This window comes from Macaca mulatta, chromosome 8 (genome assembly GCF_049350105.2).
Source record: "Macaca mulatta isolate MMU2019108-1 chromosome 8, T2T-MMU8v2.0, whole genome shotgun sequence".
NCBI lineage: Eukaryota > Metazoa > Chordata > Mammalia > Primates > Cercopithecidae > Macaca > Macaca mulatta.
The window spans coordinates 97,822,493-97,847,245 of record NC_133413.1 but is presented as its reverse complement, the minus strand read 5'-3'; the positions used below and the strand labels follow the sequence as shown (position 1 = coordinate 97,847,245).

The 24,753-nt window shown below is 34.2% G+C and overlaps 1 protein-coding gene across 2 annotated transcripts in view; it reads right to left on the bottom strand.

Moving 5' to 3' along the window:
- CNBD1 (cyclic nucleotide binding domain containing 1) overlaps positions 1-24,753 on the bottom strand; it is a 560,546-nt gene that overhangs the window by 54,988 nt on the left and 480,805 nt on the right. For both annotated transcript variants that reach the window (XM_077942745.1, XM_015145661.3), the window contains exons 9-10: positions 24,552-24,661; positions 22,541-22,691 (exon numbers count right to left, since the gene is read on the bottom strand). In XM_077942745.1, the coding sequence (XP_077798871.1) occupies positions 22,541-22,691; positions 24,552-24,661 (261 nt within the window). The remainder of the gene's footprint in view (positions 1-22,540; positions 22,692-24,551; positions 24,662-24,753) is intronic.

Here is a 24,753-nt window from a genome sequence, read left to right as displayed (position 1 = left end):
TTTATAGTTGTTTTAATATAGACTGACTGTGGTTGATTCACTCTTCTACTTATTTCTTAAAATGTTATATTATCATGATAAGAACACTTAACATGAGATATACCCTCAACACAAATTTTTATGTATACAATACAATATTGATGACTATAGGTAGAATGTTGTACAGCAGATCTATAGAACTTATTTATCTTGTATAACTGAAACTTTATGCCCATGGATTAGTAGGTTCCCATTTCCCATGCCTCAACCCCTTGTAACCACCATTCCACTTTTGAATTCTGTAAATTTGACCATTTTAGATACCTCGTATGAGTGGTCAGGTTTGGGTATTCTGTGACAGGCTTATTTCATGTAGCATAATGTTCTAAGGCTCATCTATCCTATTACACATTGCAGAATTTCCTTTTTAAGGCTGAATAGCATTCCATTTTATGTACATATTTTAATTTATTTATCTATAAATAATTTCCCAGATATTAGCTATTATGCATAATGCTGCAATTAACATGGTACTGCTAATATCTCTTTGAGATCCCAATTAAAATTCCTGTAGAAAATATCTAGAAGTGGGACGCTAGATCAAATGGTCTACTGTTAATTGTTTAAGGGATGTCCATAGTGTTTTCCATAGTGGCTACACCAATTTGTGCTCCCAACAACAGGGTGCAAAAAGTCCAGTTTCTCCACATCCTTGTCAACACTTTTCTTTTGTGTTTTTTAAATATAAGCAATGCTAATAGGTATGAGGTAATATTTCATTGTGGTTTTGATTTGCATTTTCCTGATGATTAGTGGCATTGGACATTTTAAAAATACACGTGTTGGCCATTTGTATGTCTTTTTTAGAGAAATGTATATTCAAGTCTTTATCCTATTTTTAAATTGGGCTATTATTTTTAGCTATTGAATTGGAATATTGTTTTATATATTTTGGAGATTAATCTTTTATCAGATGCACAGTTTCCAATATTTTCTCCCATTCTATAGGTTGCCTTTGCACTGGTGATTGGTTCCTTTGCTGTGCAAACGTTTTCTAGTTTGATGTAGTCCCACTGGTTTATTTTTGTTTTTGTTGCCTGTGCTTTTGGTGTCACATCTATGAAGTCATTGCCAAGACAAATGCGAAAATATTTTTCTGTATGTATTCTTCTAAGAGTTTTACATTACAATTCTTACATTTATGTCTTTAGTCCATTTTTAGTTGATTATTAAGTGCAGTGCAAGATAAGGGTCCAATTTTATTCTTGAATGTGGATATCCAATTTTTCAATGCTATTTTTGTAGAGATTAAATTAGTAAAACAACTCCATCTACAACAGCACTAAAATAAAATAAAATAAAATAAAATACTTAGAATAAACATAGCTAAGAAGGTAAAAGACTTGTTTACTGAAAACTACAAAACACCAAATAAAGAAATTAAAGAACACAAACAAATGCAAAGACATCTCATGTTCACAGATTGGAAGATAATATTATAAAAATGTCCCTATTACCCAATGAGACCTATACAGTCAATAAAATTTCTATTAAAATCCTAAAGGTTTTTTTTTTTCAGAAATAGACAAAACAATTTTATATTTCATATGGAACCATAAAAGATTACAAATAACCAAATCAATCTGGAGAAAGAAGGATGAAGTTGGAAACATCATACCACCTGCTTTCAAAATACCTTACAAAGCTACAGTAATCAAAACAGTATGGTATTGCATAAAGGCAATCATATAGACTAATAGAACACAATATAAAATACAGAAATAAATCCATGTATATATGATCAACTGATATTCAACAAAGGTGCCATGAACACTCTTATTTTCAACTATTATCATTTCCATTTCTAACTGTATATACTATTTCTACATACATTTCTAACTGTAATTAGATATACATTTCCAACTGTAATACTATTTAGCTAGAGAAGCTATTACATTTTGCATTTCTATCTTGACATTTGACATTTTAATATTATTAGTACAAGTTATTAAATTATATTAATCATTTAGCTAGTAATAAATATTCTTGTTTGTGTATGTAATTATAATAAGCAAATACAGATATTTGGTTCTTTTTTCTAAGTTTATCCTTACTAGTTTATATTATTGTCTTGCATTATCTAAAATCTCCCAAGTGGTACCAGTGGATGAGGTCAGACATTTTTGTCCTAATCTAGATTTTACCACTTAGTAGATGTTTCTAATTTGTTTCTGGTAAATCATTTGGTCACATTTAAGTATTTTTTGTGTATTTTCCTTTTACTCAGAATTTTTCTGAGGATTTGCTACTAAGCTCTAGATAATGTATTACACCTGTGTTTCTATAATTCTACTTTACCTCCCTTATTTTTTTAGAAAATTATTTCATTCTTTATATATAAAACAGATTCAATCAATGTAATTTTACAAATATTATAAATGTGCTTCTTTAAAAAAACTTTGTTGGTATCTGACAGTGCAATAATGTTTCATTATTAATTTAATTTGCACTTTTATGACCATTATATTATTTACTAATGTTTCTCTTTTATTTTTTCATCAAAAATGAATGCAATTCTCTAGTCATCAAGATCTATTTCTCATGGATATTTTTATGTAAATTAAACATACAAATATCAACACTTAGTATTGCATATGAGCCAGAATAGTTGGGTTACAAGATGTGCTCTAATAGTGGTTAGACATGTGTCCTCAAGTAAATTATTTCTTCTTTCTAAGGTTCTGATTTTTAATCTATAAAATAGGAAGCTTGAGTAACAGCATGGGATCTGGACAGAATTGGGTCTGAATTCTGGCTCCGACACTTACAAATTTCTATGTATTTGTGCAAGTTACTTATGCTTTATAAGCTTTTCTTGCCTTACCTATAAAATGGGTTTAATAAACTTAACTAAAATTTTCATTAAGATGAAATGAAATGATGCAGAAAAACACTTTAATATAGTAAATAATCGCTGCTTTAGCTATTAAATTAAGGTAAAGATTTCTATGAAAGTACCCAAATATAGAACTCTATGAATACATATGTCCAAATGTGTTCCAAGCATATTACTATGTGGTTTCACATCTGTCAGGATATTTTTAGAAGATAATTAATTTTAGGCCAGTTTTTACTGTCCAAAAAGTTAGTATGTGTCATGGGTTGAATGATTATGTCCCTCAAAAATTCATAGGTTGAAATCCTAACCTCCAATGTGACGGTATTAGTAGGTTTCTTTTGGCAAGTAATTAGGTGCTGAAGGTCGAGCTCTCACAAATTAGTACCCTTATAAGAGCTTGCTCTCTATTCTCAGCCATGTGAGAATACAAGGAGAAGACAGCTATTTTTGCAAACCAGGGATGTACCCTCACTAGACACCAGATCAGCCAGGGACTTGATCTTGGACTTCTTACCCTCCAAAACTATGGGAAAATAAACGTTTGTTGTTTAAGCCACCCAGCCCATGGTAATGCACTGAAGCAGTGTGAACTGAGAGCTCATCTAAACTATATTTCCTTTATAGTCACAATCTACAGTAAGTGATAGAACACGCTGCTGAATCTTTGAACTAAAAAGTTCATCTCTGCTTTTATTTGATGTTATAATCCTTCATATTGCATAATTTTTAAATTTGCTAATCAACATAATTAAATATTAGCCTATTAAATTTTTATCACAGAAAGTACAATTCTTCCTGCAAGAAATCTATTTCTCTTTTATCAACATAGTCTGAGTAAATCCAAGGCCTGAAAAAATACAGACATGGGATCTTGAATATATTTTCCAAAAGCATATCAGGAAAGTATTTAGTGACAGAATTCAGTGTTCCTTTGCAAGAGAAATTGAAAACTTCAACTCAAATTTAACTTCTCATATAATGTAACTATAAGTAATTTTTGAGGATTTCATTTATGCAGACATTTTAAAAATAATAGATGAAAGTTTTATCTTGCAAGACATAAGGAATTTCATTCATTTCTTTGAAGCTTTGGAATGGTTTCTATACCAATATTCCAATCTAATAACTTTGATTCAGTTCCTATGATAGCCTAAGAAAATAGAATCTGTGTGATACCCAAACTAGATATAAAAACTTATAAGGAATGCTATGCTTTTGGAAAAGATGGTCATTGTAAACTTTCTCAGTAAATTCACTGATACATTTATCTACAGATATTTCTAAGCCTTGTTCTATTAAGTCTTGGTGGGCATTTATCTAATATAGTTTACAAAAGTTAATTTTGATTATCGGTTTGTCTAACTTTTTGCTTTATCTTTGAAATGTGCTAAATTCTACTTACCTCCCTATGTGTTAACAGACAGCACACAGCTTACCCTATGACATTTGTTAAGTTCCTGGAAATTTGTAACTAAACTATCAGCTGTTTTTAAAAACAACGTTGTCAGAGGATTGTGAAAGTGCATTAATTAAAAAACTAAGAGCTGAATTCATGTACATATGTCCTTATAATACCATTCAAAAACCATATTGAAACTTAGATGCAATAGTATATACCTTCTTTATGCACATATATTTTCATTTCTAAATGTACTGTATAATTATTTTTGAGTGGAAGATTTCTAAATGTTAAGAACAAAAGAATAATCACAAAAAGCATATTTATTTTATGTTCTAATCCAGAAATCATTACTTTTTTTTGAGAACTCCTCAGAAAACCTTGAGTTTGTGCCAGTTGTATGACTCAGTGTAGCACTTGGTAGTTGCTATAACAAACTAAAATCTTGGTTGCTTAATTCAACAAATGTTTATTTGTCACTTACACAAAGTCCAATACAGATGTTTCTAGCTAAGCTATTTTTCTGAGCAATTCAATCCAAGAAAAGAATTCCAAGGTCTAGGTTGTCATCATCATATGATTCTGCTATTTTGGAGTACTTCATTTCCAGACAGTGAGTGAGATCATAGAAAAATCATATATTTCATGGCCAGGCAATAATATGTTCCCTCTATTCTGTTAACCAGAGCCAGTTACATGGCTCCAATCTAACTGCAAGAGAGGCTGGGAAGTTTAACGTGCCTCGGTACTGATGAAGACAAAAGTGGGAGTTGTTCAGTCCCTAATCTTTTCCATACAAGGTGTACCAGTCTAGAACCCTTTTGAGCCTGTAAAAATTGGCAATGAAAATGAAAATCCTCAGTAATAGTTTGTTATACTAAAGTTATCCTTATTAGGATCTTGGTTTAAGGAACTGTATCTTAAATGTGGTATTTTTTTTATCATTTGTGCATAACTCTGTGAATTTTATCAAATTTCTTAGGAAACACATTTTATTTTATTACAGCCATCCTAAAAATTGAGTAAAAATCAAAATTTAGCAATCCACCACGATTTGATATCAGAAATACCCAAGAAAAACACTATTTCACAGTAACAGACAGATGAAGTGCACAGTAAATATTCACCGTTATGATTATATTCCAGCGGTTATGCTTCATATTGGAAATAGCTGTCATGTACATGTTGACGGGGCACATTATTGCCTACATTCTGATTTTCTTTTTTTATGAATTATTTTGTAAGGAATTTTTTAGGGGATTAGTTTTGCCAAATAATATAATCAACCAAAAGAGAGAAATGTATATACTATAAAAGCCTAGTTGGAATTACCAGTAGCTGCAACACTGAATTCATCAGATGCAAACTGTTGTAGTTTCTAACAATTAAGCAACGTTTTGCAATACAAATATGAAAATTCATCAGGAAATATGTGATAACAAGTTTATAAAATTACCTTTGTATAGGCATAGACTTGGGTTCTATCTAAAAAATATTGAAGTTTAAGGTTTACACAGAAAGTTGGCCTGAAATTTCATATAAACTTATCCTAAAAATACACATATTTTTTAAATATAACATTTGGTTGTTTTGAACTTGATATCTGACTAATATTGTTTGCTAAACCAGTTAGGCTTTCTGGCCTGAATTGGCAATTTCCTATAAGCTAACATTTATTGTAATTTTCTTTCATCTACAGATAATTAGAATTTTGGAGCATACAAAGTATTTGCTAAGTGAAGATACACAACCTATAACTTTATATAGCTGTCATCTAAAGTCCTTGCTGAAAAACCAATTACATTTAAGGCATCATAATTACAAGAGTGTAAAATCAAAATCTGTGAATGTTAAGAATTAAAACCGAACTAATTATTGGTCTCAAAATGTTTCATGTTTAGGTAAGTGAGAGATGCATCAAGGGCTTGTGATAATGCCTTAAAAAAATTCTGCCTAGCAGCACTCCAAAACATGTTACTTGCAGTTAGGGTCAACAATACATTTCAATATTGCCTAAGTGATCAGTGGCATCACCATTAAACTAATACTTCTATAATTCTGGGTCAGTTGAAGTATCATTGGTCATTAATCAACATTTTCAGAAAAGTCCACTTTTCAATAACATTTGCTTTTTTTCTTGAGAGAAAAATATGAGCCAATAATTAAACCCACAACTTCCAATTTAAAAATATGTAAGCTCAGCCTTTATTTATTACTGGAAGAATTCATCCATCTGAATACTTGATACAGTCGTAATTTTTAAAAGTACACATAAAGTATGTAGAATAAAAAGTTATAATCTAACTACTGTAATAAACAATATCACTTAAGTATTAATTAAAACTAATTAAAGTAACAAATGTAAGGTAGGCAGAAAAAGGAAGAAAATAATCACATGAGTTTACTCAGGTAAAGGAAGCTACCACAGTTATATGCAAAGTTGACATTGCTCATCCTGGGACCCAAAAAAAGTGGAAAATACGATGGCTTATACCATCTATAAAAAGGAAACATAATTTACATACAGAAATAAATTTGTTCTAGATATCTAGTGAAAATTTGGCATATATGAGGTGATTGAACCTAAATTATTAATAATTTTGCCACATAAAAGTTTGAGAATTTTAATAATCATTGATAGGTAAGAGCATCAGAAAAAAGGTCACTTAAAGACACATGCACACGTATGTTTATTGCAGCACTATTCACAATAGCAAAGACTTGGAATCAACCCAAATGTCCATCAGTGACAGACTGGATTAAGAAAATGTGGCACATATACACCATGGAATACTATGCAGCTATAAAAAAGGATGAGTTTGTGTCCTTTGTAGGGATATGGATGCAGCTGGAAACCATCATTCTTAGCAAACTATCACAAGAACAGAAAACCAAACACCGCATGTTCTCACTCATAGGTGGAAACTGAACAATGAGATCACTTGGACTCGGGAAGGGGAACATCACACACCGGGGCCTATCAGGGGGAGGGGGTAGGGAGGAGGGATTGCACTGGGAGTTATACCTGATGTAAATGACGAGTTGATGGGTGCTGACGAGTTGACGGGTGCAGCACAGCAACATGGCACAAGTATACATATGTAACAAACCTGCACGTTATGCACATGTACCCTAGAACTTAAAGTATAATAATAATAATAAATAAATTTAAAAAAAAGAAAAAAGGTCACTTATTTGTGGACAAATAAAGTACTATGTAACAAAAAAGCTATTACTAGATTGACTGATTTTCAATGTCATCATTGTTTATAATAGCATAGATTCTTTTCTACCTATCATAATCTTCTAAGAACTCAATCTTGAAGACAGTGTTTATGGTGACTCTAAAACAGAAAATCAACCCAGAGTTTCTGAAGAAATTTGGAAATCAGTGGATTGTGAACAAATATTATAAAATATTTACTATTTATCAAGTGAGGAACCAGAAATAATGACAGAAAAGTAGCATTTGATGGGAAACATCAGCGTATAGATTTAAGAACCTCAGAAAAATGACAAGTAGGATAAACTAAAAGATATCTACAACAGGACCCATCACAAATTGTCAAAAAACAAAAACAAAATCTTGAAAGCAGCACTAGAAAAGTGACAAATCATCCACAAATGATACTCAATGGTATTAACAGCAATTTCTCATTAGAAACTATAGTGGCCAGAAGGAGGAGGAATAACATGCTCAAAGTGCTGAAAGAAAAAGACTATCAGCCAAGAATTCTAAATCTAACAAAACTAATCTTCAAACATGAAAAAGAAATAAAGAAGTTTCCAGATAAATAAAGACTGAGAGAACTTGTCACCTGCAGAGTTGCTGTACGAGAAATAAGATCTTCAGACTGAAACTGAAGGACAGTATGTGGCAATTCAGTTCCACATGAAAAATAAAGAGCATGAGCAGAGGTAATTACATGGGTAAGTATAAAACACAGTATAACTGTATATTGTAACTCTTTTCAATCTCAAGAAAGAACATAGGTGACTCAAACAGCATGTGGGGAATGGTAGAATTGACCTAGGAAACCAAATCTTACACTTGAGTTCAAGGATTCTTAGCTATATCAATGTAATGAATCCTAGTCAAAGAAAAATATGGTTCCTTCCTAAATACATGTGAACATTGAAGCCCATTATTAAATATTATTTAGCCAAAAATCTAGCCAAAATTTATACAATTATGGCTAAAATATATGGAATAAAATAACTACCTGAGGATAATGGATTAGAAAGATGATTGAGTTATCAGCTAAACTATTAGTAAAGTATAGCCATTGTAATATGGATCCTGGAGACAGAGTGTTAGGGTTTGATTCCTGGTTGCAACTCTTAATAGCTCTGTAATATTAAGCAAGTCATGAGAAGGAAAAGAGGGAGGGGAGGGAAGCCGAATCTGTCATTTGGAAGCTGGCCTGGCATGTTCAGTTGGCCACATAATTCTCCTATGGCAGATTTGCACAGAATGTAACCCTCCGATATGTTGTCCATAAGCACAAAATGAGACAAGCAAGTCATTTCATAATTTTGTCTAAGCACAGACAAAAGCAAAGTCAGCTTGACACCTACAAAAATACTAAATATCCATCTTTTGGCTAATATAGAGGTGCTATCTCTCTCTCTCTCTCGCTCTCTCTCTCTCTCTGTCTCTGTCTCCCTCTCTTTTTGAGATAGGTTTATGTTCTGTCACCCAGGCTGGAGTGAAGTGGCTGAATCATAGCTCAGTGCAGCCTCAAACTCCTGGTTCAAGGGATCCTCCTGCCTTAGTCCACCAAGTAGCCGGGACTGCAGGTGTGAGGCAGCATGCCCAGCTAACTTTTTACTATTTTTTTAGAGACAGGGTCTCACTATGTTGCCCAGTCTGTTCTCCATCTCGTGGCCTCAAACAATTCTCACCTCAGCCTCCTAAAATGTTGGAATTACAGGTATGAGCTGCCATGCCCAATCTACTTCTTTATTAATTACATACTTATCTTCACTCTAGTCTGCCCTTTCAAAACTTAAGATTTATTGAGATATATTGCTTTTTGACAGCATTCAATCGAGAACAAATTTCTACTTTCTTAGACTACTCCCCAAGTCACCCAACTAAAACCCAAATTCTATAACATGCTCTTGTTTTTGTTTTTTTGTTTTTTGTTTTTTTAGATGGAGTCTCGCTCTGTCACCCAGGCTGGGGTGCAATGGTGTAATCTAGGCTCACTGCAACCTCCGCCTCCTGGGTTCAAGTGATTCTCCTGCCTCAGCCTCCTGAGTAGCCGGGACTACAGGTGCATGCCACCATGCCCAGCTAATTTTTGTCTTTTTAGTTGAGATGGGGTTTTACTATGTTGGCAATCAAACTCCTGACCTCATGATCTGCCTGCCTCTGCCTCCCAAAGTGCGGGGTTATAGGTGTGAGCCACCACGTCCGGCCAACATATTCTTTTAATGTCCTTTTGCTGAGACAATCTATGGTTCCCCATAGTGTATGTTCTCTCTCATCCCAGTGAGTAACAAACCCAATTCAGTCAACCACAGAAGTATCCCTCATGACCTTTGGATAGACAGCATTGATATCACTTAACCTTTCTATACTTTATTCTCCTGATCTACAAAGTAGGGCCATTAAATGCACATTTCTCAATGGGTTGTTGTGAACATTTGATTAGATAAAACATATAAAGTATGTAGAATAATGTGTGGAACACAGTGAATACTCCAAGGTAATTAAAAAGTGGGAGAATCAGCTCAGAATCCAAGGCAGTACATCTCATAACAAGGTACCAATTTTTTTTAATAGATGTGGAGAAGCAGAAATGCACATTGAAGGTATAAAAATGTTGAGAATAGAGATTAACAGAAGATTTTTGAAGCAGATTTCTCTGAAGAGTCTGTTCTAAGCCTCACCATCTTCAAGGGGATATAATGAGAAATATCTCTTCATCACCTCAACTGAAAGAGGGGATCTTCAAAAAGCCCACCTGAAGAGCTTTATATACATTCTGAGAAGTTAAAAACCATGGTAGAGTACACTATTGTCTGACTAGACCTTGTAAAGGTAAGAGACAAGCTAGTTGACAGTTGACAAACAAGCTACATAAGTGGCTGCCCAGAAATTGGACTGTCCTCTCAAAGTTTGTGAAGACAAAGAATATAGGAGTGTCTTCCTATGTAGACTTTCCGATGTAGGCCACATATAATCTCATGTGTAAAATACAGCCAGGATAAAGTCCCACTGGTATTATATTAGTGAGAGAGGAGGCTGAGAGTGAAGTACCCTCAGCAGAGGAAATCTGAAATTATCTCTGGATTCCCAGGGAGGAAAATGTACTACCTTATTAAGGAATTACAGGCGAATATTCCCCAACATTAAGGGATATCCAAAACTCTTTGAAGGTGCTCACTAAAAAGGCTTAGCTTGAAACAACTGTCAAACACATAGTGAAAAAACAGTTTATAACAGTAACGATTAAGAACATTTTCCCTTCCTTTCTTATTTGTTTGCCATCCTCTTCTCCCCAGTATCCCATGCTGCCTCATAGCAGAGAAATCAGAAATCAGAACCATAAATAGAAAGGCAGTGGAAAGCAGAGATACCTGTCATGCTCTCCGTACCCACTGCTGACCTCCAGCACTGTGGTAGCAGAGTTCTAAAGTGGCCCCCATGACCTTCAGCCCATGGTGTTATTCTTGTGATTATGTTATATTATACAGTACAGGGATTTTGCAGATGCAATTAAGGATTCTAACCAGTTAACCTTACAATGGGCAGGTTATCTGGGTGGGCCTAGCCCAATCACATGAATTCTTTAAACACAAAGAGTTTTCTTCAGCTGGCAGGGAAGAGAAAGATTCAAAATGAGAGAGAAGGTGAACAGAAGGAATTCTTCATTGCTGAGATGCAGAGGGCCAGATGGATGGAGCAGCCTCTGATGGCTGAGAGTGACCCTCAAGTAACAACCAGCAAGAAAACAGGGATTTCAGTTCTGCAGCTGCAAGGAAATGAAATCTACCAATTTGAATGGACTTGGAGGTGAACTCTTCTCCACAGCCCTAAAATTAGATCACAGCTTGGCCAACACTTTGATTTTAGCCATGTGAAACTCTAAGAATAGAACCCAGTTGAACCAGCCCAGACATCTGACCTACAAAACTGTGAGATGATAAATGAGTATTGTTTAAAGCTGCTAAATTTATGGTAATTTGTTATGTAGCAAAAGGAAATTAATACACACATATAGCTGGCCTATCAACCTACAATGAAGTCTGGATACTGGCTTCTTACCAGGCTAGATTTATTATTATCCCAACTGAGAATATTTGGCAACTAAAAATGATTTATAGGGCATTTTATAACTTAAGAGTGATCATAAAATCATTACATCGAGTTTTCAAAGGGCAGGAAAAGAACTTCTCCAACTGAACAAATAATAAAGAATGTGGGAGACATTATAAAATTCCTTTGTAAATGCTTCCTGTGAGTTGTAATTGTTCAGCAAACCAATTATTTATTGGAAATCTAATAATTGCTTCTGGTTATATTTTAATAGAGGCATGCACAAACCCATATTAATGTTAATTTTAAAATCTACGACAGGAAAACAAAGTTACTATATTGAAATTTTTAATCTAAATACATCAAAATTGTGTGAGATTATTGTTACCAATAACAAATAACCCTACTTACAAGCGGACCTTATTGTTAGACATGGCATGGCAATGTAAACATAGAACCTTTGAATCAATGAATATAAAATTCACAAAGGATCACATTTTACAGTGGAACAAGTGGTTTCAAGTATAGCAAATCTGAAAATGAAAACATGATATTCAACATTTTACTGATTTTTTTATGGGCTAAAATCAACTCTGCCATCTTCAAGTTAAAATGGTTTAACTACACATCTGACAAAGGTCTAATATCTAGAATCTATAAGTAACTTAAACAAATGTGCAAGCAAAAAACAAACAACACCATCAAAAACTGAGCAAAAGACATAAACAGACACTTTAACATACACACGGTCAACAAGCATACGATAAAAAGCACAATATCACTAATAATTAGAGAAAAGAAAATCAAAACCTCAATAAGATGTCATCTCACACCAGTCAGAATAGCATTTTGACTGAATTACTAGAAAGTAAAAAAATAACAGATGCTGGTGAGGTTGTGGAGAAAAAGGAACACTTTTACACTGTTGGTGCAAGTATAAATTAGGTTCAACCATTATAGAAAGCAGTGTGGCAATCCCTCAAAGACTTAAAACAAGAACTACCATTTGATCCAGCAATCTCAACACTGGGTATATACCGAGAAGAATATAAATAGTTCTATTATACCAACACATGCACAGCGATGTTTATTGCAACAGTGTTCATAGTAGCAAAGACATGGAATCAACCTAAATGCCCATCAACAATAGACTGGATAAAGAAAATGTGATACATATATACCATGGAATACTATGGAGCCATAAAAGAGAATGAGCTCATGTCCTTTGCAGGAATGTGGATGGAACTGGAGGACATTATCCTTACAAACTAATGCAGGAACAGAAAACCAAATACAGCATGTTTTCACTTGTAAATGGGAGCTAAATAATAAGAACACATGAACACTTAAGGGAGAACAACACACACTGGGACCTATCAGAGAGGAGGAGGGTGGGAAGGGAGAGAGGATCAGGAAAAATAACTAATGGGAACTAGGCTTGATACCTAGGTGACAAAATAATCTGTACACCAAACACCTGAGTCATTTGTTTACCTATAAAACAAACTTGCATATGTACTCCTGAACATAAAAGCTAAAATATTTAAAAAATGAAAATAAAAAGATAATTTGATTTGAAAGAATTAAAAAGTAAAACAGTTTAATACCTTTGTTAGAGGAAAAAAAAATATCTAAAAGCCTAACTCAAGCAAAAACATTAACTTCTTCTTACAAAACAAACAAAAACTTTACAAAGTTTATGAGTGGTCAAATACATACCGTCAGGCTAAAATATCAAGGTCAACATTATATTCTGAGTAATGTTATCTTTTCCACACATTAGGTGTGTGTGTATATACATATATATAACACACATATAGAAACTTATAAATATATGTGATATACAATATTTTATGAGATAATCTCTCCAAGTAAAAATTAATTTTAAATGTCAGCAAGACATTCAAAATGTTTAGCTAGTTTTCTCATTAACAAAAGAGTCTAATACATCTATAAAATAACTAATGGAATAAAACAATATGTTGAGAAACAGCTTAGAAAACAACAAAAGCATTTGAGCCAGCAAATGGTTGTCAAAGATTTGTCCAAAACTTTTCATTTGTTTAAAAAACACACAAACCCCAAATTTCCTAGGCAATACCATTCAGGACATAGGCATGGGCAAAGACTTCATGAATAAAACATGAAAAGCAATGGCAACAAAAGCCAAAATTGACAAATGGGATCTAATTAAATTAAAGAGCTTCTGAACAGCAAAACAAACTATCATCAGAGTGAACAGGCAACCTACAGAATGGGAAAAAATTTTTGCAATCTATCCATCTGACAAAGGGCTAATATACAGAAATCCACAAGGAACTTAAACAAATTCACAAGAAAAAAAAAAAAACAACCCCATCAAAAAGTGGGTGAAAAGTATGAACAGACACTTCACAAAAGAAGACATTTATGCAGCCAACAAACATATGAAAAAAATCTCATCATCACTGGTCATTAGAGAAATGCAAATCAAAAGCACAATAAGATACCATCTCATGCCAGTTAGAATGGTGATCATTAAAAAGTTAGGAAGCAACAGATGCTGGAGAGGATCTGGAGAAATACAAACACTTTTACACTGTAGGTGGGAGTGTAAATTAGTTCAACCATTGTGGGAGACAGTGTGGCGATTCCTCAAGGATCTGTAACCAGAAATACCATTTGACCCAGCAATTCCATTACTGGGTATATACCCAAAGGATGATAAATCATTCTACTATAAAGACACATGCATGTGTATGTTTATTGTGGCACTGTTCACAATAGCAAAGACTGGGAACCAACCCAATTGATAGACTTGATAAAGAAAATGTGGCACATATACACCATGGAATACTATGTGGCCATAAAAAAGATGAGTTCATGTCCTTTGCAGGGACATGGATGACGCTGGAAACCATCATTCTCAGTAAACTAACACAAGAACAGAAAACCAGACACTTCATGTTCTCACTCAGAAGTGGGAGTTGAACAATGAGAACACATGGACACAGGGAGGGGCACATCACACACCAGGGCCTGTTGCGGGGTTGGGGGATAGAGGAGGGATAGCATTAGGAGAAATACCTAATATAAATGATGGGTTGATGGGTGCAGCACACCACCATGGGACGTGTCTATGTATGTAACAAACGTGCATGTTCTGTATATGTACCCCAGAACTTAAAGTACAATAAAAAAAGAAAATGTTAGAACATGCAATTTGAATGAACTCCATAAGATTGATGCAAGTCAAATCACCTATAATAACCTATTTAATAAGCAATGTTATGTGTATCTGACTTGGAAAAACAAAATTGGTATCTAAAAGGATATAAATTTAATGTTAGGCATGGACTCACAGAGGGTTTGGATGGCTGCCTGGTCTTTTCTGAGTCCTTAAAGATTCCATTACTAAAAACTGCCATCCATGACATACCATGGAGTAGACAAAATGGTGTAAATTCCTCTAAATGGGCATCTTTGGTAGAATGTAACTTTATTGGCTTGGCACAAATGGAAATAAGGTTATGATTAAAACTCTATCTCAAGCATTAGCTACTATAGCTAAGTTTACTGCAAAGGCTATAGGTGGCCAACAAACTTTTCTAAACTCGCTTGCTAATTTTTTTTTGTAGATAATCAAGTTGCCTTGGACTGCCTGTTGGATGAACAAGGGGCAGTGTGTACAATAGCTAACACTTCTTCCTGAACTTGGATAAACACATCTGGTATTGCAAAACCTCATTGTCACTGAATGACCTCTTGCAGTATTCTCATTCAAGCATTCTTCAGTCCCTTGGCAATATGATTGTAATGACTGAAAGAGGGAGCCTGTGCCACTGTTTCTACCATCATCTTCACCAAAACCAAAATATGGTCTTCATGATGTGTGGAGACTCCTCACATGCATTGCAGTGAACATTCCTTGTAGATCAGAAAACCCTGACTGAGAAAGCTCATTTTTGAAAAGCAACCTAAAGAGTGTCATTGAAGTAGATTTTAAGTAAGCACATAATTGTTTTCATGGTTGTCACTGGACTCAATCTCAGGAAATGGAATGAGAGATATTCTTAAACAAAGAAGCCAGGATAGTGGAATTAAAAGGGTTTCATCTCAGTGCTTCCACAAGTATGAAGTGCATACATTTATAATGTTCACTTATCACAGGGTAAATATAAAACTGATTCATTTAAATAATGTTCTTTTTCAAGAATTCAAGGAACACAGAATTTTGTGAAATCTTGTATTTTTACTTAAGTGTCTTTTTTTTTCTTTCTAATTCTACCCCCCTGCCATCTATTACTTTATAAACCAATTGATACATAAGTAGTTTCTTGGGGGATGACATATTAGCTAAAGATTTCCTATGTAGTGAATGAGAATTTTGGAGCATTTGGAGTAAATTTTCCCAGTATTTGAGGATTTCCCACTTCCTAAAACTATACGAACATTAGATATCAATATTTGTAAGCATTGATAATGTAATTTACAGTGAAATTGTTTTTTCATCTATTACTGGTAAGCTATATTATCTTCACATAGCCTTGTAAATCATTTGCATTATTTCATTTTCCTCTGATTTTATTTTCACTTCCCTTGTAATGTTAGTCTCCTTGTTACTGATTTCTAAGAGCTCAAGTATCATTAAAGATATTAACATTTCATTCTGCTTTGCAAATAAAATATTATTTTTTTTCCTAAAAAACATTTCACTCAAATTTGTAACTTGCACTTTTAAAATTTAATATGTATTAGTAATTAATAAAAGTATAAGAGGAGTAGATACTTTTAAGTATTTTTATCTGATTTAAAAATAAGTGTCCCATCTTATTTTGAACTTGGAATTGCATATATCAAAATTTTAAATCACAATGCAAAAATGCAAAAGGGGAAAGAGTAGTGTATTCCCTGTGGCAAAATGTTCAAGAGCTTAAACCCTTTTGATTAGCTTTGTTAATTTAACAAGGAGAATCTTGGCTATAACTTTTCTTGTCATTAAGGTGAAATACTGATGTGTTGGGAAGAAGTTTTTGAATCCGAATATATTTATTGCCCCTGAAATGCTTAACAGATATATCTGCAGTAAAATATCTGACCTCCTATGCTTTGTATTAAGCATTATGAGAGATAGTCTTTGGGCATTCTTCCTTTTTAAAAACAAGCAGAAACTTTCAGATAGTTTATACCAATAACACCTTGGAATTGAAATTTTCCTTTTGGGTACGGCAAGTTAAGTACATTAGCTATCCCGTATTTTTCAATCATAAGTTGTTGAATGAGATATAATGAAAAACAGCAGTAATTCATTTTATAGATAAAAAGCAATTTTTTCTCGTTACAAAAGTAGTACACTTGTTTTAATGGTGGAATGAGAATTTCAGACATCAGTAAAATTAAAATAGTTATATTGCCTTGCAATTATCTTTACCTTGAATGACTTGAGTAATAAGCTCTGCATCTGGACAAAGATATGTTAACTTTATAAAAATAACAATCAGATAAAAACTACATTCTCAGTAGCATGTGAAAAACAGAGGAAATTTATATTTTCTTAAGCTTAATAATGCTATTCTCATTCTTATTTAGGTGTTCAAGGCAATGTCTGAGAAGTATGCATATAGATTAAAAAAAGATATTTCCTAACTTCCAAAAGTTAACCACCAAAATGAACAAAATTTTAAAATTTTGATATAATTTTGATATCACTCCTCAAGTCCTTGTAAATATTACAAAACTAACTACTGCATACATCTTACTGTATTTTATACTACATATGTAATTCCTTGGTAGAGCATTTAACATTTATGAAGTCTTTAATATTCTCTAGATTCTATTCTACCTATCCTGAAGTACAGGTATAGTGAGCGAATTGTTCTCTTTGGGTATTTACAAAATATTGTTGATTCATTCTAGGGGAACTGGATCTTTACATGATTTATATGAGATCAAATAGAGAGTATGACCCATATGCCTAGAGAAAGATAAGCATTAATTTATTTTTTCAGTACGGAAACCCAACGGACAGTAATACCTTTATAGTTCTAAACACATTGCTATAATTAATAATTCTTGAAAAATTAGAAAGTGAAGGCAACATAACCAACTTATAATGCAGGATTCTATTGGAACATAATGATTTTATTTATTTTTGTTTATTTTTAGTGGACCTTCTCAAATTTAGATTATTCCTAACACCTATGTAGTATAACAGCTAATAATGACACTTGATAGCAAGATGACGTAACATGGAGTTTGCTCACGCTGAGTTTTCTAGCACAGCATTTTCATTTGTCTTCAACTTGATATTTTTAACACTCATTTTACTTTTTCTTGAGTCCTATCCTATGCTATTTCATAGAGGTGTATCTATATGTCAAAAAATAAACAAAGCAGATGCAGACAGGATGTAGCAGATTAAATGCATATTAATATCATTGTTCTTCATGTGTGAAAATTATTTCAGCAAAATTAACCATTAATTTTTCATTAGAATTATCTAGCCCTTAAAGCATACCTTTAACTATCTTGAAATAGAATATGAAATATTAGAATGTAGAAATAAAATGTTTTTTGAAATAAACACAGTATTTTATTTCCTTGTAAATTTTGAAAAGAAAGCAAAATCTAGTCCTCAAGCACATTTCTATTTAGAGAATGTTTAATTAGGTACACACCATGTCAGCAGCTTTAGAACATCACTCTCAAATGAACAGACTATGGAATGAATTTAAAATATAAATAGTACACACACAAACATTACTAAATTCCATACAATACCAAGTGTTTGAATGTTAGGCTGCCAGATGACAAAGGAGATTCTATTAAGTGACTGAAACACTTTTGTATGTGACAATTAATTTTATGTGCCACCTTGACTGGGATAAGGGATGCCCAGATAGCTGGTAAAACATTTCCAGATGTGTTTTTGAGGGTGTTTTTTAGACAGATTAGCATTTGAATCAGTAGAGACGAAGTAAGGAAAATCCACCAACACCAATGCTGACAGATAACACCTGATCCATTGCGAGCCTGAACAGTTTAAAAAGGCAGAGGAATTCTGTCTATCTCTTCTTGAGCTAAGATGGCCATCTTCTCCAGTTATTGAATACTAGCATTCCTGGTTCTCTGGCCTTCAGAGTCCAGGACTTAATACAACTGCCTCCTGTCTGCCCTCTCCAGTTTTCAAGCCTCACACCCTCAGTTCCCTTGGTTCTCAGACTTTCAGACACAACCCAAATTATAACACTGGCTTTCCTGATTCTCCAGCTTGCTGAAAGCATATCATAGGACTTTGTGTCCTCTACAATCATATTACCCAATCCCCATAATAGATTTCCTCTTGTATATTTATATATATCCTATTGGCTCTGTTTTTCTGAAGAAATTTGAAAAATACAATGTGTGAAATGTTGATTTACATAAAAGAGTCCACAGTGTATTTGCCTTGCACCAGTTAACATCATTAATATAGGAAAAGAAAAACAGCTTATATTAAGTGAGAATATTATAATTTTAATTGATGGTTAGTAATTATTTTTAAGCAATGTTTATCTTGAGGGAGGTTGTATTTGAATGCCACAGAAGAAAATAAAATTAACAAACGCCATTTCAGATTTACAACTTTTAAAATTAGATATATGAATTTGAATTTTTTTTTTTTCATTTTGAGTTAGTGTTATGCAAGTACTGGTAACACATTCTGTAAGAGACTGTATTAGTAAGTTTTGCATTGCTATAAAGGAATACCCAAGGCTGGGTATTCCTTTGCATTGCTATAATGGAATGAGGAAAGAGGTTTATTTGGCTGATAGTTCTGCAAGTTATACAAGCATGGCAGCACCAGTATCTTCTTGGCTACTGATGAGGCCTCAGGAATCTTGTTCATGGCGGAAGGTAGAGAAGAAGCAGGCATGTCACAGGGCAAGAGAGGGAGCAAGAGAGAGAAAAGGAGCTGCTAGTCCTCTTTAAACAACCAGGTCTCATGTGAACTCACAGAACAACAATTCACTCTTTACCATGAAGATGATGCCAAGCCCTTTATTAGGGATCTGCTCCAATAACAAAAACACCCCTCACCAGTCCCCATCTCTAACATTGAGGATCACCCTTCAACCTGAGATTTGGAGGGGACAGACATCTAAACTATATCATTCTGTTCCTGGCCTCCAATATCTCATGTTCTTCTCACTTTGCAATATAAAATCACCCTTTCCCAACAGTCCCCTGGTCTTAACTCATTCTAGCATCAGCTCAAAAGTCCAAAGTCCAAAGTTCCATGTGAGACTCAAGACACATTCTTTCCACCTATGAGCCTGTAAGACTGAAAACAAGTTATTAATTTCCAAGATACAATGGTGCTAAAGGAATCAGGTAAACATTCCTATTCCAAGACAGAAATAAGACAAAAGATAGAGGGAACATTCCCCATGCATGTCTGAAACCCAGAAAACCAGGTATTAAAATTTTAAACCTCCAAAATCATCTCTGTTGACTCTAATTCTGGGTACACTGGTGCAAGGGGTGAGTTTCCAAGGCCTTGGGCAGCTCCACCCCTGCAGCTTTGCTGGATGCAGCCCACGTGGCTTCTTTCATGGGTTGGAGTTAAATGCCTGTAGCTTTTCCAGGCTCACAGTGCAAGCTGCCCATGGCTCTACCATTCTCAGGTCTGGAGGGTGGCAGCCCACTGCTTACAACTCACTAGGCAGTGCCCTGATGGGGGACTTTGTGTGGTAGCTCCAATCCCAAATTTCCTTTTGGCACTTCTCTTGTAGAGGCTCTCTGTGAGGCCTCTGCCCCTGCAGGGACGTTCTCTCTGGGTACGTGGGCTTTCTGATACATTCTCTGTAATCTAGGTGGAATATAGCAAGCATCCTTCACTCTTGCATTTTGTATACCTGCAGACCCAACTCCATGTGGAAGCCACAAAAGGCTTACAGCTTACACTCTCTGGAGCAGTAGCCCATGCTGTATCTAGGACAAAGAGCCCAGGCTGGATCTGCTTGAATTCTGAGAGCAGTATCCTGAGGTGGCATAGGGCAGCAGTATCCTTGGCCTGGCTCCCCAAACCATTCTTTCCTACTAGGCATCTAGGCCTGTGATGGGAGGAGCTGTCTTCAAGATTTCTGAAATGCCTTTGAGGACTTTCTCCCATTATCTTGACTTTTGGCACTTCTCTCCCTTTTAGTCCAGCTAATCTCTCTAGCAAGTTGCTGCTCCATAGTGCATTTAAATTCCTCTCTAGAAAATGCACTTTCCTTCTCTTCCACATAGCTAGGGTGTGAATTTTTCAATTTTTATGCTCTGTTTCCTTTTTAATTATAAGTTCCAACGTTAAGTCATCTTTTATGCTCGTATATGATTGCAGGTTGTTGGATGCAGCCACACTACTTCTTGAATGTTTTGCTGCTTAGATATTTCTTCCACCAGATACCCTAGGTCACCACTCTTAAGTTTAACCTGCCACAAATCTTTAGGGCATGGACACAATGCAGCCAAGATTTTTGCTAGGGAATAACAAAGATACACTTTATTCCATTTTCCAATAGATTCCTCATTTCCATCTAAGGCCTCATAAGCCTGGCCTTCACCATCCAGATTTCTATCAGTATTTTGTTCACAACCATTTAGCAAGTGCTAAGAAGTTTTAAACTTTCATTCATCTGCTGTCTTCTTCTGAGACTTTCAAACTCTTCTAATCTCTGCTTGCTACCCAGTTCCAAAGCTGCTTCCCATTTTCATGTATCTTTTTTTTTTTTTTTTTTTTTTTTTTTTTTGAGACGGAGTCTCGCTCTGTCGCCCGGGCTGGATTGCAGTGGCCGGATCTCCCATTTTCATGTATCTTTATAGCAATGTCCCATGTCTGCATTAGTCAGTTTTGTGTCATTGTTAATGAATACCTGAGTCTGGTAATTTATAAAGAAAATACGTTTATTTGGCTCAAAATTTGACAGGGTCTACAAGTATGGCAACAACATCTGCTTGGCTTCTGGTGAGGACTCAGGAAGATTTTATTCATGGTGGAAGATGGAAGAGGAGCAGGTGTGTCACATGGTGAGAGAATGAGCAAGAGAAAGATGCCAGACTCTTTTAAAGAGGCAGCTCTTTCATGAACTAATAGAGTGAGAACTCACTCATTACCCAGGGAGGACACTAAGCCATTCATAAGGGATCCATCCCCGTGATACAAAAACCTCCCATTAGGCTGCAGCTCCAACATTGAGGATGACGTTTCAACATGAAATTTGGAAAGGACAAACATCCAAATCATGTCAGAGACATAAAACATAATTGAAATTCAGGATAGCAGTATTCAGTCAAATCTTATATGGTTTATCATGAACATCTTTCAATTTAGCTTGTTGAAGCTTATCTCTCACCCATGGTAATGTCTACACATTTCTCTTCTTCATCCTTTATTCCCAGTTTTATTGTACATAACTATAATTTTCTTTAATATTCTATTATGTTATAACTTATTAGCTTCTATTAATTTCTCCTTCATATTCAATTGCATTTCCAATTTGAGTATTTATAGTATTTGGAGGGCCGAACACAGGTGGCTTCATTATTATTCTGTTATTATTAGTAGAACTCTAAAATTTTAGATAAAGTCTTATACACTAACAGTCTTAGATTTTCATACATGCTTGATCTTAATTAAACATTGAGGATGTTACAGACTTGACCTGAACCAAAAACATAAAAGCAATAACCTTGGAGACGAAAGCCAGAAGATGTCCCAGAAAAGGGAGCGTTGCTATTAATGATAACCTGGGAATTGGCAGAGAGATTTTAGTAATTTAAAAACAAAGTCTTTTGAAATATTGCTAATATATTCTAACACCACACAATTAATTCAGAATATATTATAGTATAGCTACTGTATGTTGTCTTTATACATAACATACAAACACACAGACTTGAGTATCCCAATTTGTCTGTGAAATATCTCTACTCTTTTAAAAAACTCATCCAATAAAATGGTATAACAGTTAAAAGATATTTATGCACTTACCAAATAGGTCCTTATCTTCAATGATTGCCATCTCCACCTCTTTTTCAGTAATGATTGTGCATGTGAAAGGAACTTGAAGAAGGACGCTAATCTCACCAAAGGACTCCTTCTCCTTAAGTTGACCCATATAAACAAGTTTGTGAGATCTTTTCTGTTAAAAAAAAATATATTATTGATGCTTAACCATACAATGAATCAGTATTGGTTTTATCAGAAACTCACTCTAAACCATTTAACGATATGATATTTAAAATAAATTAGCAACTGTATTCAAATTAGATAAAAATTTACTTACATAGGTGTTTCAATTATATTAGAGAAATAGTAAACTCATAGATAACGTAGGCATATCTAAGGTAATTGAAAGCATTATCATTTAGAATCCACAAAGATGTTTAGGAAATAATGAACTAATTCCACTTTTCAAGGATCTAGGATATCATTTTATGATAGTTTCATTTAAGATGTTTCATAGTTTCATTTAAGATGTTTTGTTAACTACCATTTGTTACATCAGCCCTAGTCACAAGGCACTCTTGTTGAACCCACAGGGGAGAAGTAAAATAAGCAGAAAATTTCAGGGCCAGAACTGATGGTATTAAGTGAAAAAGGAGGGATTATTCCCTGTCTTTTCTGTTTAAGTACAAAAGAAACATGGAAAATGAGTTTGACTCAGGGAACTAGAATTTTGATTCAAATAAGAGACCTTGTGGAGAAGGGCCTACAGGATGTTCAATATGAATGGTTCTGGAGAAAATGTTGAGACCTCAAATTACCTTTGCCGGGAGATTTGCTAGGAGTTGATGACCACTAAGATATATAAAAGAGAATGTAGTCCTCAGGTAGAAGAGTGACAAGAACTTGGAAGAGGCAAAAGCCTTTACTAAGTATCCTGGAGTCAAATCCAATATAACTTGAATATTTGCACCTATATACATGGCAAATCTTTACACTGAATATGACCAGTGCAGCAGAATCCAAGTTAGTTTACATATTTAATTGAATTCCTTTGAAGACTCCCTGAACAACTAATGATTAGTTCTGATTTTTCTATCACACATTACATATTTGTGCCTCTTCTAGAACTTCATAAAAATGAAATTATATAGAATGTACTCATTCAGGTTTGGCATTTTGGCCCAAAGTAATATGTTTGAGATTCTTACAAGTATCCATGATTATTTTTACTGCTATGTGGCATTTTATAGTATAAATACACTGTAACATCTCTATTCATTCAACTGTCAGTGGACATGTGGATTACTTCCAGTTTTTAGTTTGTAAGAATTCATACAAGTTTGTTGTTGTTGTTGTTGTTGTTTTGAGACACAGTCTTGCTCTGTTGCCAGGCTGGAATGTAGTGGCACAATCTCAGCTCACTGCAACCTCCACCTCCCAGGTTCAGTGATTCTCCTGCCTCAGCCTTCCGAGCAGCTGGGACTACAGGCATGCATCACCATGCCCAGATAATTTTTGTATTTTTAAGTAAAGATGGGGTTTTACCATGTTGACCAGGATGATCTCGATGTCTTGACCTCTTAATCTGCCCACCTCGGCCTCCCAAAGTGCTGGGATTACAGGTGTGAGCCACTATGCCCAGCCCTAGAATTCATGTAAGTCTTTATGTAGACATATGTTTTCACTTTTCTGGAGAAACTATCTAGAGTGGAATTAAGTCAAATGATTAAGTGCATCTTAGCTAATCTGATATGTTTGTCATAGTACTTGGCTGTGGTTTTAATTTGCATTTCTCTGATGAATAAGAATGTAAAGCATATTTTACCGTGTTCATTGATCATTTGTATATCTTACAAATCAATATATCTTACAACTTATATTCTTATATCTTAAGACTAAATAAACCAAAAGTAAACAATTTCAAAAAATTGAACAGAAATTTCACAAACTAACACAAATAAATGTCTAGTAAGTACATGAAAAGGTGTCCAACACTCTTTATTCTTTAGAGTAGATTAATTGATTAAAAAGAATACATAAGTTGAAAACTTACCACTTTATTTGATTGTAGTTTCACAAATCCTATAATACTTCTATAAATGTTACAACATCCAGAATTAATATAACCCACAAAAGAAATTATATTTCCACTTTCCACTATCACTGAAAAGAAGAGAGATAGTTCATTTCACACATTCTTGTCTTTAATAAATTATCTTAGATATTTTATCAACAAAAGTTAATGTTATTTAATT